This window comes from Pantherophis guttatus, chromosome 4 (genome assembly GCF_059756535.1).
Source record: "Pantherophis guttatus breed Tessera chromosome 4, ASM5975653v1, whole genome shotgun sequence".
NCBI lineage: Eukaryota > Metazoa > Chordata > Lepidosauria > Squamata > Colubridae > Pantherophis > Pantherophis guttatus.
This window is the reverse complement of record NC_142066.1, coordinates 151406972-151422743: the sequence shown is the minus strand read 5'-3', so window position 1 is coordinate 151422743 and position 15772 is coordinate 151406972. Positions and strand designations below refer to the sequence as shown.

Here is a 15772-nt window from a genome sequence, read left to right as displayed (position 1 = left end):
TCTTTTGTGCTTGTAATGCTGTAAGCCACCTAGAATTGCTTTGAAATGAGATGAGTGGCAAATAAATTGAATAAATCAGATAGATAGAGGATAGATGGATGGATGGATGGATGGATGGATGGAAGATAGATAGATAGATAGATGTAGGTAAGCAGGTAGATAAGAGATAAGATAAGATAGATAGATAGATAGATAGATAGATAGATAGATAGACAGATAGATAGATAGATAGAAGATAGATAGATAGATAGATAGATAGATAGATAGATAGATGGATGGATTTAGGTAAGCAGGTAGATAAGAGATAAGATAGATAGATAGATAGATAGATAGATAGATAGATAGATAGATAGATAGATAGATGGATGGATGGATTTAGGTAAGCAGGTAGATAAGAGATAAGATAGATAGATAGATAGATAGATAGATAGATAGATAGATAGATAGATAGATAGATAGATAGAGATAATGTAGATGATATAAAGATAGATAGATGTGATATAGATGGTAAGCAGACAGACAGACCCTACACAGATGTGTAGATAGATTAGATAGATAGAATGAACAGAACAGAACAGAACAGAACAGAACAGAACAGAACAGAACAGAATAGAACAGAATAGAATAGAATGAAATACAGTATATAGATAAACAGACAGATCTGTTAGGATGATGCTGTTTTGTTAAGAATCCTTTTCCAACTCTGTATGCCCAGCTCTTCTGTTGTTCCTTCTTCAAACCAGCTTCCTGTCCTGCATTTTTTCCTCCCCAAAAATATCAGTTGCACAAATGCCGCAAATTTCAATGCCACCTTTGGAAAAAACGCAGCCTCTCTTACCTCAAGGCAAATGATGGATCCTTGATGCTCTTTGAAGACTCTCAACTGTTCCCCTGTCACAATGTTCCAAGTCCGAATGGTGTAATCAGTGCTTCCCGAAAAGAGCTCTCTATTCGGAGCATCAAGTATAAGGCATAAGACAGCCCCAGTGTGTCCCAGCAGGGTCTGGTGGCAGCGCCCAGTGGATACCCACCAGACTTTGACAGTGCAGTCCGTGCTCCCCGTCACCAGGAAGTCTTGGCTTAGCTCTTCCACCTCTTCCACCTCCTCCTCCATCTCTTCCTCTTCAAGGACATCCTTCGAAGAGTAGAGCGCCAGGGCCAGGACGCAGTTGCGATGGCCCCGAAACTCCTGGATCGGTTTTTCCTTATCCACACTCCAGCAGCGTGCAGTCCTGTCGTAGGATCCACTGAAGAGGTAATCCTTGAAAACTAGGATTCTGTTGGGAGAAAAAAGCCACTCACCAAACTTCTCATCCTGGCATAACAGAGTAACAGGGAGGCAATACATTCCATTTCTGCAGAAAATTCATTTTGAAGATTAAGCTTTTCCACTCTAGCAGTCCCTCAACTTACAATCACAGTGGAGACCAGAATTTCCATTGCTAAGCAAGGCAATTGTTAAATGAATTGCACCCAATTTTATGACCCTTTTTAGTGAACCAAATGGTCGTTAAACAAATCCAGCTTTCACTATTGACTTTACTAGTTGGAAGCTGCCTGACAAGGTTGCAAATGATGATCACATGATCTGGGATGCTTTTGTGGTGTGGAGCAGGGGTGGGTTCTACTTACCTTTACTACTGGTTCGCAACGGGATCACTAGTTTGTTTTACTATCCCTCTGCCAGAGAAATGTGGCCTTCTCGAGCTCCGTTTTCGCTGGCAGAGGCACCGTGGCCCAGTTCTTTGCTGTTTTCAGGACAGCCCCGTGGGCCAGATCTAAGGATCCCGTGGGCCAGATCCGGCCCACAGGCCTAGAGTTTGACACCCATGTAATAGAAGATCATTGGTCTGATTCAAGGGGCTTCTCTAATATTTTTAAAGTCTCTCAGCCTTCACATGGTTTGATGCTGGGACTGCCTAGATGTCTTATTCAACATCAGATAGCATATCTTTGTAACTTCCCATTTGTATCTTTCAGTAACGACAGGCAATAGTAATGGTGACAATTGTAATAATAATTCAGTGGAGCATTTGAAAATGTTCCAAGCAATGTACATAAACTGCTACAGATAACTGACAGGAAAAATCTAAAAAGCAATTGAACTTGCTTTAACCCAAATTTTTATTAACGTCTGCACAAATTTTCCTCACTGTGGGAGCTTCATCACTGGAGGCTTTCAAGAAGAGACTGGACTGCCATCTGTCAGAAATGGTATAGGGACTCCTGCTTGGGAGAGCGGGTGGGGTTGGACTAGATGACCTACAAGGTCCCTTTCAACTCTGTTAACCTGTTAATATTTGATGGCACACAATATGGAGTGCTTGCTGAAGCTAACCAAGTATGATTTGAATTTTATGATAAAAAGAAGGACTATGCACATACTTAGGAATCTTTGGCTGATAAAATTAAGAGGGAATGTGAAGTTTATCTACGGAATTCATCGCTCGCATGGGTTGTGGACTGAAGAATTTTTCAAATAATGTTTAGTGTCGCCGAAACTGTACACTGTAAATTTAATCAAATGAAATTAATAGAAACATGATTTGGACCAAATAAATCCACAGGTCCTATGGAGCACTGCTTCACTAGCTTTAAGGACTAGCTTCATCTTACACAAAAAGTGAGCAAACATCTTCCCTACCTAATTTGTTGAGCTCTTTTAGGACTTGGTTCCATACAGAATGTACTTTCAAAGGTCAACATTACCCTTTCAACATTGCTGTTACTGTTTGTATCCCCTTCAGTTTCTGAAGAGGAAGACCAGATGGAAGGGTAACTGTGACTTCCAGTGATCTTCCTTTGTTAACTTTCTGTTCCTTCTTTTGTCTGTCTCAGCTTGTCAATCGATGCCTGTATTCAGGTAGCACGCAGGACTTCCCTGAGATTCTCCCTCACTCTCGCTATAATCTCCTTTCTTTCTTTCTTTCTTTCTTCCTTCCTTCCTTCCTTCCTTCCTTCCTTCCTTCCTTCCTTTTCCTTCCTTCTTCCTTCCCCTTCCTTCTTCCTTCTTCCTTTTCTTATTTTTCCTTTCTTGCTCTTTTCCCATCTTTCCTTCTTTTTCTTTGTCATTCCTCTTTCCCTTTCTCCTTTCCTGTCTCTTCCCAGCTCTGTTTTTGCTGGCAGAGGCACTGCCGGTCAGCCCTTTGCTATTTCCATGGCAGCCCCTGGGCTCAAGTTTGACACCCCTAACATAGAGACTGGAAGAGAGAGAGAGAGAGAGCAAGTCTAGGAAACATAAAATAATCATCCTTAATATTTTACCTATTCACAATCGATGTGTGTCCACGATAAATAGCAAGGCATCTTCCGGTCATCATATCCCATTTTCTGATAGTGTGATCTGCACTGCAGGTGAAAGCAACTTCATTTTCTAAGTGGCAAAATGTGATGTAGCTTTCATGGCCTAGAATGAACGAATAAACATACAGACAGACAGACAGATCAATCCTACTGCTATCGTTTCAATGGTGGATGATGTATGTAGGGTTGAACCAGGGGTGAGATTCTACCGGTTAGGACTGGTTCGGACGAACTGGTAGCTCCGACAATCAGCTGGGAGCAAACCGGTTCGCTCTGACGATCAGCTGGGCCTGCCCGCCTGCCCCTGTGCTTTACTTACCTTTATTTCCTTTGTTTGAAGCCCAGCTGATCAGTGCGGTAAAGTGGATTGCCGCGCCTCAGCTGTTTTACTCACCAGGGCTGCAGTAGAAGGTAGGTTTTAGAGCATAATACGTGCTCAGCAAACCGGTTGTTATACCAGTTGAATCCCACCACTGGGTTGAACTGTTGGGTTTCGCAACATAGAATAGGGTAGGGTAGGGTAGGGTAGGGTAGAGTAGAATAGAATAGAATAGAATAGAATAGAATAGAATAGAATAGAATAGAATAAGAGTAGAGTAGAGTAGAGTAGAGTAGAGTAGAGTAGAATAGAATAGAATAGAATAGAATAGAATAGAATAGAATAGAATAGAATAGAATAGAATAAGAGTAGAGTAGAGTAGAGTAGAGTAGAATAGAATAAGAGTAGAGTAGAATAAGAGTAGAGTAGAATAAGAAGAGTAGAGTCGAGTCGAGTCGAGTCGAGTCGAGTAGAGTAGAACAGAACAAAATTGAATTCTTTATTGGCCAAGTGTGACTGGACACACAAGGTATTTGTCTTTGCTGCATATACTCTAAGTGTACATAAAGAAAAATAAAATACAAACATGCTAATAAACCCAGTAATGAAACATCTGCAGGAAAAGAATCAAGCATACTAAAATCTCTTTACATTGCAAAAATTTACAGATGATTTCCAGTGTACGCAATGTTTCTCAACTTTGGCCACTTTAAGATGGGTGGACCAATTCCTAGAATCACCCAGCCAGCCATCCTATCTTAAAGTGCGCCAAGGTTGAGAAACACTGATTGTAGAGGGGAAAAATTGGGGTAGGAGAATAGATTCCTCCTCTGCAACGTCATCCCAGTTTAAATTCTACTTCAGGATTTCGGTCAGAAAAAGCTTCGGATTCCTTGCCACCACAGCCTCCCTGCCTGCAATGTCTATTTTAAAAGCTGGAGGCCCAAGGACTATCTCGTTTCTGGGCTAAAGATCATCACCACAGGGCAGAGATATAGCAGGGGGGAAAAGAGCATATTTGTGGTTGTGATTAAATCCATGGGGACGTGAACAAAAGTCTAAAGCAGACAAATTGCACTGTTTCTATGACACTATTGGCCCAGCTATATGGCATCCATGCTTATTTGCTAGATTTTTATCCCACCTTTATTACTTTATAAATAACTAAAAGGCAGCAAACATTCACAATATTCCTTCCTCTTCCTCTTTCCCCCATAATAACAACCCTGTGAAGTGGGCTGGCCTGAGAGAAAGGGACTGGCCTGAAGTCACCAAGTAGCCTTTCATGCTTAAGGCAGGACTAGAACTCACAATCTCCTGGTGATTGGCCCAAAGTCACCTAGCTGGCTTTCATGCCTAAGGCGGGACTAGAACTCACAATCTCCTGGTGATTGGCCCAAAGTCACCTAGCTGGCTTTCATGCCTAAGGCGGGACTAGAACTCACAATCTCCTGGTGATTGGCCCAAAGTCACCTAGCTGGCTTTCATGCCTAAGGCGGGACTAGAACTCACAATCTCCTGGTGATTGGCCCAAAGTCACCTAGCTGGCTTTCATGCCTAAGGCGGGACTAGAACTCACAATCTCCTGGTGATTGGCCCAAAGTCACCTAGCTGGCTTTCATGCCTAAGGCGGGACTAGAACTCACAATCTCCTGGTGATTGGCCCAAAGTCACCTAGCTGGCTTTCATGCCTAAGGCGGGACTAGAACTCACAATCTCCTGGTGATTGGCCCAAAGTCACCTAGCTGGCTTTCATGCCTAAGGCGAAACAATCTTCTGGTTTCTAGGCCAGAATCTGAATCCCCACACCAAACTGACTCTCCATATCCATCTTCTTCATACATCTGGACAAATTGGAAGAGTTTATGTGCCAGAGGTAGATGACCTTGATTACAGGTAGTCCTCAACTTACAACCACAATTGATCCCAACATTTCTGTTGCTAAGCGTGACCGTTCTTAAATGGGTTTTGACCAGTGGTGAAATCCAAATTTTTTTACTACCGGTTCTGTGGATGTGGCTTGGTGGGAGTAGCAGGAGAAGGATACTGCAAAATCCCCATTCTCTCCCCACTCCTGGGGGAAGGATACTGCAAAATCTCCACTCCCACCCCACTCCAGGGGAAGGATACTACAAAATCCCCATTCCCTCCCTACTCCTGGAGGAAGGATACTACAAAATCTCCATTCCCACCCCACTCTGGGGCCAGCCAGAGGTGGTATTTGCCGGTTCTCTGAACTACTCAAAATTTCCGCTACCAGTTCTCCAGAACCTGTCAGAACCTGCTGGATTTCACCCCTGGTTTTGACCCACTTTGCGACCTTTTTAGCCATAGTTGTTACATGAATCACTTCAGTTCTTAAGTTAGTAACACAATTTTTAGATGAATCTGGCTTCCCCACTGACTTTGCTTGTCAAAGGTGAGTACATGACCTCAGTTCACTGCAAACGACATAAATACCTGCCAATTGCCAAATACCTGGATTTTAATCATGTGAGTATGGGGATATTACAATAGTAGCACATGGGAAAAATAATCAAGCCACTTTTTTCAGTTCCATTTTACCTTCGAACAGTCACTAAATGTATGGTTGTAAGTTGAAGACAACCTGTATAGCAGCAATGGGTGCACTGTTGGGAGACATGAATAGCCCAGGCTGGAGAATGGGTCATTTTGAAGAAGATCATCAAGAGTCAACATCAACTTCATGGCACGTTAGTCAATCAACCAGCTGCAAAGACCCAGCTCCCTTAGATAGATTTATATAGTGCAGGGGTCTGCAACCTTAAACATTTAAAGAGCCATTTGGACCCGTTTCCCACAGAAAAGAAAACACCGGGAGCCACAAAACCCTTCCCGTGCCTGACTATTTCTTGAGCAGCCACAAAGCTAGCATATGTAGTTCTGTTTTCTTCTGAAACTTTTCTTTTCTTGGATTTATTCATGGTTGGCCTACCAGGGGTTGAAAAGCTCAATAAATCGTATGCTGGCGGGTGTCGCACATTGGCGGTTGTGACGTATATTTTGAGTGACAGGGAGCCGCAGCAGAGGGGTGAAAGAGCCACATGCAGCTCCAGAGCCACAGGTTGCTGACCCCTGATATAGTGAAATGTATAATATTGGACAAGGTGGGAAGAAAGAGAAGAGGATGGCCAACAGCAACATGGACAAACTAAATTCCAACAGAAATGGGTCCACCATTGGAAGTTCTGAAGGACCAGATTGGAGATAGTTCACCCTGGAGAACGTCTATCTCTGTAAGTTGCTGAGGGGTCAATATTGACTAGATGGTCCATAATCAATTTTGTATTCCGGAACCAAAGGACAAATTTTAGACCAGAAAACCTCTATGGTCCCTTTCAACTCTGCTGTAATTCTGTAACTTGCCTACCTTGAAAATGGGCCTGACATTCGTTGTTGGCAGTGCTCCAGAGTCGTGCCGTCCCATCTTCACTGCCCGTTAACAGCCACTGCCCGTCTGGACTCAGGCTGATCCAGTTGATGCCCCCTTGGTGATCAGTGCAAATTTTGAGGGCTGAAGAACTGCTCCCCATTCTGCCACAAGGCAGGGGCTGGAATGGGGACACCCATCAAGTCCAGATCATCTTAAGATCAGGAGAAAGCCTTACAAAAACAAACATCGTTAAATCCGATTAAGCCCATCTTTTGGGGTAAAGAATCAGCCGATGCTTTCTGTTACGAACACATAACATTCAAAGGATACATTTTCCTAAATTACTCAGGCGCTCAACTGCATTTCCTTAGCCAGAAATGTACATTCATCAAACAAAGCACATATTACTCCTTAAGTACACCGTGAAACTGACTTTGAAAAATGTCAGGAGGCTTCCGCTGATTCAGAACATTATAGGGAGGAATATTGACCAAAACCTACTAAAATGCTGACATTGTCCTCAATTTTTTTAACAGAAAATGAGGGCTTTGTTTGTTCGTTTTGTGTGAGAGGGAAGCAAAAAATACAGGAAGTCCTCGATTTAGTTGCTGCTTACCTTTACAGTTCAAAATAATCCTGGGCAAGATCACTGTTTCTCCCAAATGAATCCGTCCATGATTTAAAATCTACAAATGAGAACAATCTCTGGGATCATATGGGTAGTTCTTGACTTATGATCATTTGTTTGATGAATGCTATGACGGAACCCTCCTCAAAATACATAGGAGCAGGGGTGGGTCCTACTTACCTTTACGAGCGGTTCGCAACGGGATCACGTGCGCACGCTTCGCTCACACACGCGCCTTGCCTCTGCGCAGATCGCTTCTAATGACGTCAGGGTCAGTGGGCGGAGTCTCCCGCCAGTTTTACTACCAGTTCTATAGAACCGGTCCGAACCGGGGGCAACCCACCATTGCATAGGACCCAAAGTTTCCAAAGTTCTGATGTCCAACACCTCCTCTACAGTCACGTGATCATATTTTTGTTGCTTAGCAAGTGTACTGCAGTCACAAGACTGTGATTTACAACTTTTTTTTTTTCAGAAGACAGTATCCAGTATCTGGCAAAACATGCCCCACAGCAAATAAACTGATTGACTTAATAATCACAACATCCACTTAACAACTACTGCCTTTATTTTATGACCAGTGTTCTCTTAATGACTACCACATAAAAGGTTTAAAATCGCATCCAGTCACTGCTCAATGACAGTAATGACTTACAAGTATGACTGCAGGACTCAAATTCAGTTGTAACTCAAGGACTACCTGTGTATCTTTTAAAAAATAAGTGTGTTTGTTTACCAGGGAAAATGTTTTCCTTACTTTAGGAATTTAATTCCTTATATGTTCTTCCACCATCAATAAGCATACATCAGGGCAAGAATATCTTATTTCAGTTTACAGCAGGGTGGATTTGATTTAAATCGAGTTGATTTAAATCACAATTTAAATCATGATTTAAATCACTAGTAAAAAGGCTTGATTTAAATCAACTCGATTTAAATCATAATTTTTAAAGAGCAACTGTTATCTCTGCTACTCTTTTGACCCACTGTTGACTCACCGATAGTCCCAGTGTTGCAGAATATACAGCCTCATGCTACATAACTAAGCTCCATTTCATGCTGAATAAACAAATTACTTATGTATCTTAAATAGAAAACTATCTTACGATAGATTTTTACCCCCAAAGTTTTTTATTAAAATAAATTCAATAAAAATAAAAAAAACCCGATTTAAATTAAAAAAAATCTGATTTTTTAAAAAAAATCATTGATTTTTATCCACCCTGGTTTACAAATCAATTCTGGTAATCCAAAGGTCTGTAAAAATGGAGATCTGTAAAAATATTGCCCTGCTACAGTGGTGCTATTCAGCCGGTTCTATCCGGTTCGAGCAAACCGGTAGCGGTGGCTGCGGGAGGCTCCACCCACCCGCCTGGATGTCATCAGTCCCATTTTTGATGCTCTGAGCATGCGCAGAGGTGGCGCACATGAGCAAAGCAAGCGCGATCACATTTGCAAACCAGTAGCGAAGGTAAGTGAATACCTCCACTGCCCTGCTAAATTTAAGCAAGAAATCCCATCCAATATTGTTTGAGGCACCCTGATGATAAGCCAACATCTGAAAGTAGGGAAAGGAATGTTACGATTTTGATTAAAAGTTTATATAGGTAGTTCTCGAGTTATTATGGTAGTTGAGCCTGGCAATTAAAGTCATGTCAGCCGTAAAATGACTCACCACTTTTTACCACCTTTTTCACAGCAGTCATTAAGCAAACCCATTGTTCCCTATTGGGAGTTTTTTTTTTTCTGGGAACTGGAAGTAAATGCCAGTTTCCAACAAAATCGTCATAAATCATGGTCGTGTGTTGTGAGCTGTTGCAAAAGGCCATAAATGTGGGTCAGTTGCCAAGGAACCAGAATGTGGCCATGTGATTGCAGGAGGGGGAGGACAGGTTGGAAACCCAGAATGTATTTAGGTGGGGTCCACCATAACGTTTTTTATTTGTTTTTTTTGCTTTAATTTATATGCCGCCCTTCCCCGGAGACTCAGGGCGACTTACAATGCGTTAAGCAATAGCCTTCATACTTTTGTATATTTATACAAAGTCAGCTTATGGCCCCCACAATCTGGGTCCACATTTTACCTACCTTTGAAAGGATGGAAGGCTGAGTCAACCTTGAGCCTTGGAGAGATTCGAACCAGCAGTAATTGCAAGCAGCAGATGTTAATAACAGTGCTTTAGTCCATTGTACTACATTGAATGGTCATGAAGCAATCAGTCATAAATTGAGAATATCTGTAGTTTCATCTAAAGCACAGGTGTCAAACTCGCTGCATCACGCTGCTGTCACATGATGTTCCGCGATGTTTTTCCCATTCGCAGAGCTGGGGTGGGCGTGGCCTGCATGTGATGCATCTGGCCCGCGGGAAACCAGTTTGACACCCCTGATCCAGTGGTGGATTGCTACCGGTTCGCACCAGATTGTGCGAACCTGTAGCAGCGGTGGCGGGAAGCTCCACCCACCCACCCGGATACCTCTGTGCATGTGCAGAAGCGCTGTGCGCACACACAAGCATGCACAAGCGAACCAGTAGCGATGAGATTTGGAACCCGCCTGCCCTGATCTACAGCTTCTTGAACACACAGGGGCTGTTATCAGTCATAAATGTCTAAAAGCAACTTGCTAGGAAAGGTCAACAATGACTTGATGGCACATAATCAATCAATTTGACTCTAAAAGCATTATTCTAGTGAAAAAAGAACCAAAGAATACCAAATTCTGTAAGCAGAAAAGAAATAGCAAATGTTAAATATGTCATTAATCGCCATGCATTCATTCTGGTACAAACTGGTACAAACATCCAGATTTTCAAGACATTTGGAATTCATTGATCCAATTTAAAAGAAGAGAGAAGCAAAAAAATACAGGAAGTCCTCGATTTATGACCAAAATTGGGACCTGAACTCCTGTCAACAAGAGAGGCAGTTGTTAAATTGCATTCAATGTTATGATATTTTTTTCATTGTGGTGGTCATTAAGTGAATCACTTAGATGAATCACATGGTTGTTGAACAACTCTGGCTTCCCCCATTGACTTTACTTCTCAGAGGTTGGCTGGAAAAATGGCAATCATGTGTGTCCCCCCCCCCCAGGTCACTGGAGCCGTCATAAACACATGCCAACTACAAATGCCAAAATTTTCATATGTGACCATGGGAATCCCATGACAGTCATAAGTGCAAGAACTAGTTGTAAATATCTCTTTTCAGTGCAGTTGTAACTTCAAATGGTCACTAGATGAATGGTTGGTCGTAAGTTGAGGACTATCTGTAATGCTGCCAAATGAATGCAGGATATATGAAAACGGAGCTATTCCATATTAAAAATGCTAATAGTAATTGCAGCAGCAATAGCACTTATTGCTATTCATAGTGCTTGACAGTGCTCTCTAAGCGGTTTACAGAGTCAGCCTATGGCCCCCAACAATCTGGGTCCTCATTTTACGCACCTCGGAAGGATGGCACGCTGAGTCAACTTTGAGCTGGTCAAGATCGAACTGCTGGCAGTGGGCAGAGTTTGCCTGCAATGCTGCATACTAACCATTGGGCCACCATACCGTACAAATCACACAACTACATTGGCAATAAATCTCACAGCAGTGATAGCAGGTATTCGTGTTGTTAGTGGAGAAAGCTGTTCAGATATGCTGGACTGATTCCCTGCATTAAGCTACTTGAAGCATTAATGCTTTGCTTTTATAAGGTTTCTAAATGTTTTTTTAAAAAATATAGATAATTTTTAGATACTTATTGTTTTAGTTTTGTTTTACGTCGTCCAGAGTCCCATAATCAATCTGTTGAGCAGCTACGTGAATAGACAAATAAATAAATAAAATAAGTGAACTAAACTCCGGAGTTGCAAAACATCTGGGGCAATTCCCATACCACTATTCTAACTGAAAGGTGATACAACCATTCACCTCTGGATCAACTCTTCAATTGCGTAAACATTTCTTCCTAAGACAGCAAGAAATATTCAAATAAAACAACATAAAGTATTAGGCACCTACAATTCACGGGAAGTCAGCAAGTGGTCAATCTGGGTTTTTAAGAGACTTTTCGATATGAATGTGATTAGGAGACATTTCCTGGACACATCTGCTTTTTGCATCCTAAAAGCATACACAGATTTTGCATTGAGCAGTTTTATACTGCTCCACTCAAACCGCTTAAAAAAAAAATATCTCCAAAACAATGTCTCTCTATAAAAGAATCATCAAAAATAATTATATAATCTGCTGATTACAGATAGTCCTCAGCTTATGCCGCAATTGAGACCAGAATTTCCATTGCTAATCAAAGCAGTTGTTATATGTGAATTATCATCGATTTCATGACCTTTTTTGCCATGGTTGTTAAGCGAATCACTGCAGCTGTTAAATGAATCAAGTAGTTAAGTAAATCTGGTTTCCCCTACGGAGTTTGCTTGTTGGAAGCCAGCTGGGAAGGTTGCAAATGGAGATCACCTGACCGCAGGACACTGCAACTGTCATAAGTACATGCCAGTTGCCAACTGCTCAAATGTTGGTCACTTGACCATGGGGATGCTGTGTCCATTCTAAATGCAAGGACCAGTTTTAAGTCACTTTTTTTCAGCATCATTAAATTAATAGTAATAAGCAGTTGTGAAATCTAAAATTTGTTACTACCGGTTCTGTGGGCGTGGCTTGGTGGTGGTGGGGGTAATGTGGCTGGGTGGGCATGGCCATTTTTTGTTTTTTTTACTTTTAAAACCATTTTTTCTACAACGCTCTCTACATGGGGCTCCCCTTGAGGAGCACCCGGAGGCTCCAACTGGCACAGAGTGCGGCCGCACGGGTGGTTACGGGAGCAACATGGTGCTTCCGTGTGACACCTCTCCTGCGCGAGCTGCACTGGCTCCCGGTGGTCTTCCGGGTGCGCTTCAAGGTTTTGGTTACCACTTTTAGAGCGCTCCATGGCTTAGGACCTGGTTATTTACGGGACCGCCTACTACCACAAGCAGCCTCCCACCGGCCGGTACGCTCTCATAGAGAGGGGCTCCTCCAGGTGCCGTCAGCTAAACAATGTCGACTGGTGGCCCCCAGGGGGAGGGCCTTCTCTGTGGGGGCATCCACTATCTGGAACGAGCTCCCCCCAGAGATACAGAGGATCCCGAATCTACGCACTTTCCGCCGTGCTCTTAAGATTCTCCTATTCCAGCAAGCCAGCCTGGCCTAATTTTCTCCCGTTTTAAAATTTTTTAAATTGAAATTTTAATCTGTTTTAAATTATTGGGATTTTTTAATTGTCTTGGGCTAAATTATTTAATCTGGTTTTAATTATGTCTTTTAACTTTTGTAACTATGTGTTTTATTTTGTGCTTGTTCACCGCCCTGAGTCCTTCAGGAGTAGGGCGATATATAAATCTAATAAAAGAAAAGAAAAGAAAGATAATGCTGGGATCAGCACCAAGAAGGACTGTCTTGTACAGGTAGTCCTTGACTTACAATGGTTCATTACAACAACTGCTCAAAGTTACAACATCACTGAAAAAAGTGACTTTTATTAATGTTTTTCTCACGCTTACGACTATTGCAGCATCCCCATGGTCACATGATCAAAACTGAGATGTTTGGCAACTGACTCAAATTTATGACGGTTGCAGTCATTATGGGGTCATGTGATCGCCTTCTGCGACCTTCTGACAAGCAAGGTCAATGGGGAAGCCAGATTCCCTTAACAACCGTGTTGCAAATTTACGAACTGCAGTGATTCACTTAACAATTGTGGCAAGAAAAGTCGTAAAATGGAGAAAAACTTCACTTAGCAACAGAAATCTTGGGCTTAATTGTGGCTGTAAAATGAGGACTACCTGTACTCCAGGATTTTCAACCAGGATTCCACTTGGGTTCCACAAGAATATGATGGGGTTCGAAGAGACAAAGGGGGAGAAAATTATTCAAATGCAGCCAATTTTCTATCTTTTGAGCTTTGCCTCTTGTTCAGAGATTTTGGTAATTTTTTTAAAAAGCTAACAATTTCCATGGCCTGAAAAAGTTTGGAAGCTCATGTTTCAGTCCACACAGGTCTCACCTCTTGTCAGGGCAAGAGGGAGGAATTTCTAACCTGATCCTCTGCCATATAAGCTTTTGCAGGTGATAACCAGCATTCTGAACTGGGGGTCGAGGGAAACCCAAAATAGGTGCATTTTCAACAGCAGGACCGAAGCACCCACAGGTCGGCCCTTGCATTCTGTACCTGCGGTAGCTTCTAGGTCAGTGATGGCTAAACTTTTCCAGACTGAGTGCCCAAAGCGCGTGCACATGTGCGCTCACGTGCCCAAACCCACAAAATGCAATGTGCATGCGGCCCCCGCATATGCGCCCCACCCCGTGCATGTGTGCGCCCCAAGCATACCTCTGCATGCACCCACCCCTGCATGCACCCCACATGGGCGTATGCATGTGCACTCGCCCCCCGAATGAACCCCGCCCCGTGCATGCACGCATGCCCCCTGCACTGCCCTGAACCCCCCAAATGCGCAGCAGAGACCCAAAGACCAGCTAGCTGGCGGGAGGCGCGCGCACATGCACAGAACTGAACTGGGGCAACGGCTGCGTGCCATCAGAGAGGGGGCTGCTTGCCAGTTCTGGCATGCGTGCCATAGCTTCGCCATCATGGTTCTAGGTAGTTTTCAAAGGTAGCCCCATTGGATGTGTTATGCAGGTAATCTTTGATTTACAACCATTCATGACCATTTGACTGATGGCCATTTTTCACACTGACGACCATTGCATCATTCCCATGGTCATGTGATCAAATTCGGATGCTTGGCAACTGGCATGTATTTATGACAGTTTATTTATTTATTTTATTTACAAATATTTATATGCCACCCTTCTCCCAAAGGACTCAGGGCCTCAAACACAAGTTTTAAAAAAAAACATACAATAATAAAAGAAAATCCTAATTAAAAACGAATTAAAACAGGAACAAATAAATAATAAAACCCAAGAATCAGAATCAGCCGATTTGTTGAAATAGCCAAGTCTTTAGGTCTCGACGGAAGGAGCGGAGATCAGGGGCCGTCCGGAGCTCGGTGGGTAACTCATTCCAGAGGGCAGGAGCGCCCACAGAGAATGCTCTACCCCTGGACATCGCCAGCCGACATTGTCTGGTCGACGGTACCCTGAGGAGGGCAGCTCTATGTGAGCGAAGAGGACGGTGGGAGGCGGGTAGGAGATGGTCCTGCAAATAACCCGGACCTAAGCCATGTAGGGCTTTATAGGTATGTATCAGCACCTTGAAGCGGATCCGGAGGACCACTGGTAACCAGTGCAGCTTGCGTAGGAGAGGTATTACATGGGAGTATCAGGGAGTTCCCGTAACAACCCACGCGGCTGCATTCTGGACCAGCTGGAGCCTCCAGGTGCACTTCAAGGGCAGCCCCATGTAGAGGGAGTTGCAGTAATCCAAGCGAAAAGTAACCAGGGCCTGAGTGACCATGCGAAGGGCATCTCGGTCTAGGAAAAGGCGCAACTGGCGCACCAGGCGAACCTCCGCGAAAGCCCCCCTGGTCACAGCCGTCAGATGGTCTTCCAGCGACAGCCAGGAATCCATGAGGACACCCAAGTTGCAGTGTCCCAGGGACATGGGATCCCCTTTTGCGACCTTCTGACAAGCAAAGTCAATGAAGGGCCTGATGGCTCAGCAGACTGATAGCATTGTGATTAACACCAGCTGTCTGCAATTACTGTAAGTTTGAATCTCGCCAAGGCTCAAGGTTGACTCGGCCTTCCATCCTTTCTAAGGTAGGTAAAATGAGGACCCAGATTGTGGGGGCAATAAGCTGACTTTGTATAAATATACAAAAGTATGAAGGCTATTGCTTAACGCATTGTAAGCCGCCCTGAGTCTCTGGAGAAGGGCGGCATATAAATCAAATTTTTCAAAAAAAATGGGGACTCCAGATTCACTTAACAACCGTGTTACTAACCCAACCACTGCACTGATTCGCTTAAAAACTGATTTGCTTAAAATTGAGCAAAACTCGTTAGACAGCTGTCTTCTTGCCTAGCAATGGAAATTTTTGGGCTCAATTTGGTGGTAAGTCAAGGACTGCCTGTATTCACCAATCATAGCCACATGAGGCTTTTTCAATAAGC

General features: G+C 43.2%; 1 protein-coding gene across 5 annotated transcripts in view; it reads right to left on the bottom strand.

Moving 5' to 3' along the window:
- WDR86 (WD repeat domain 86) overlaps positions 1–15772 on the bottom strand; it is a 43879-nt gene that overhangs the window by 22818 nt on the left and 5289 nt on the right. For all 5 annotated transcript variants that reach the window (XM_060683378.2, XM_060683383.2, XM_087893094.1 and 2 more), the window contains 3 exons: positions 7014–7246; positions 3265–3406; positions 839–1277 (listed from right to left, as the gene is read on the bottom strand). In XM_060683378.2, the coding sequence (XP_060539361.1) occupies positions 839–1277; positions 3265–3406; positions 7014–7176 (744 nt within the window). In that variant the 5' untranslated portion in view covers positions 7177–7246. The remainder of the gene's footprint in view (positions 1–838; positions 1278–3264; positions 3407–7013; positions 7247–15772) is intronic.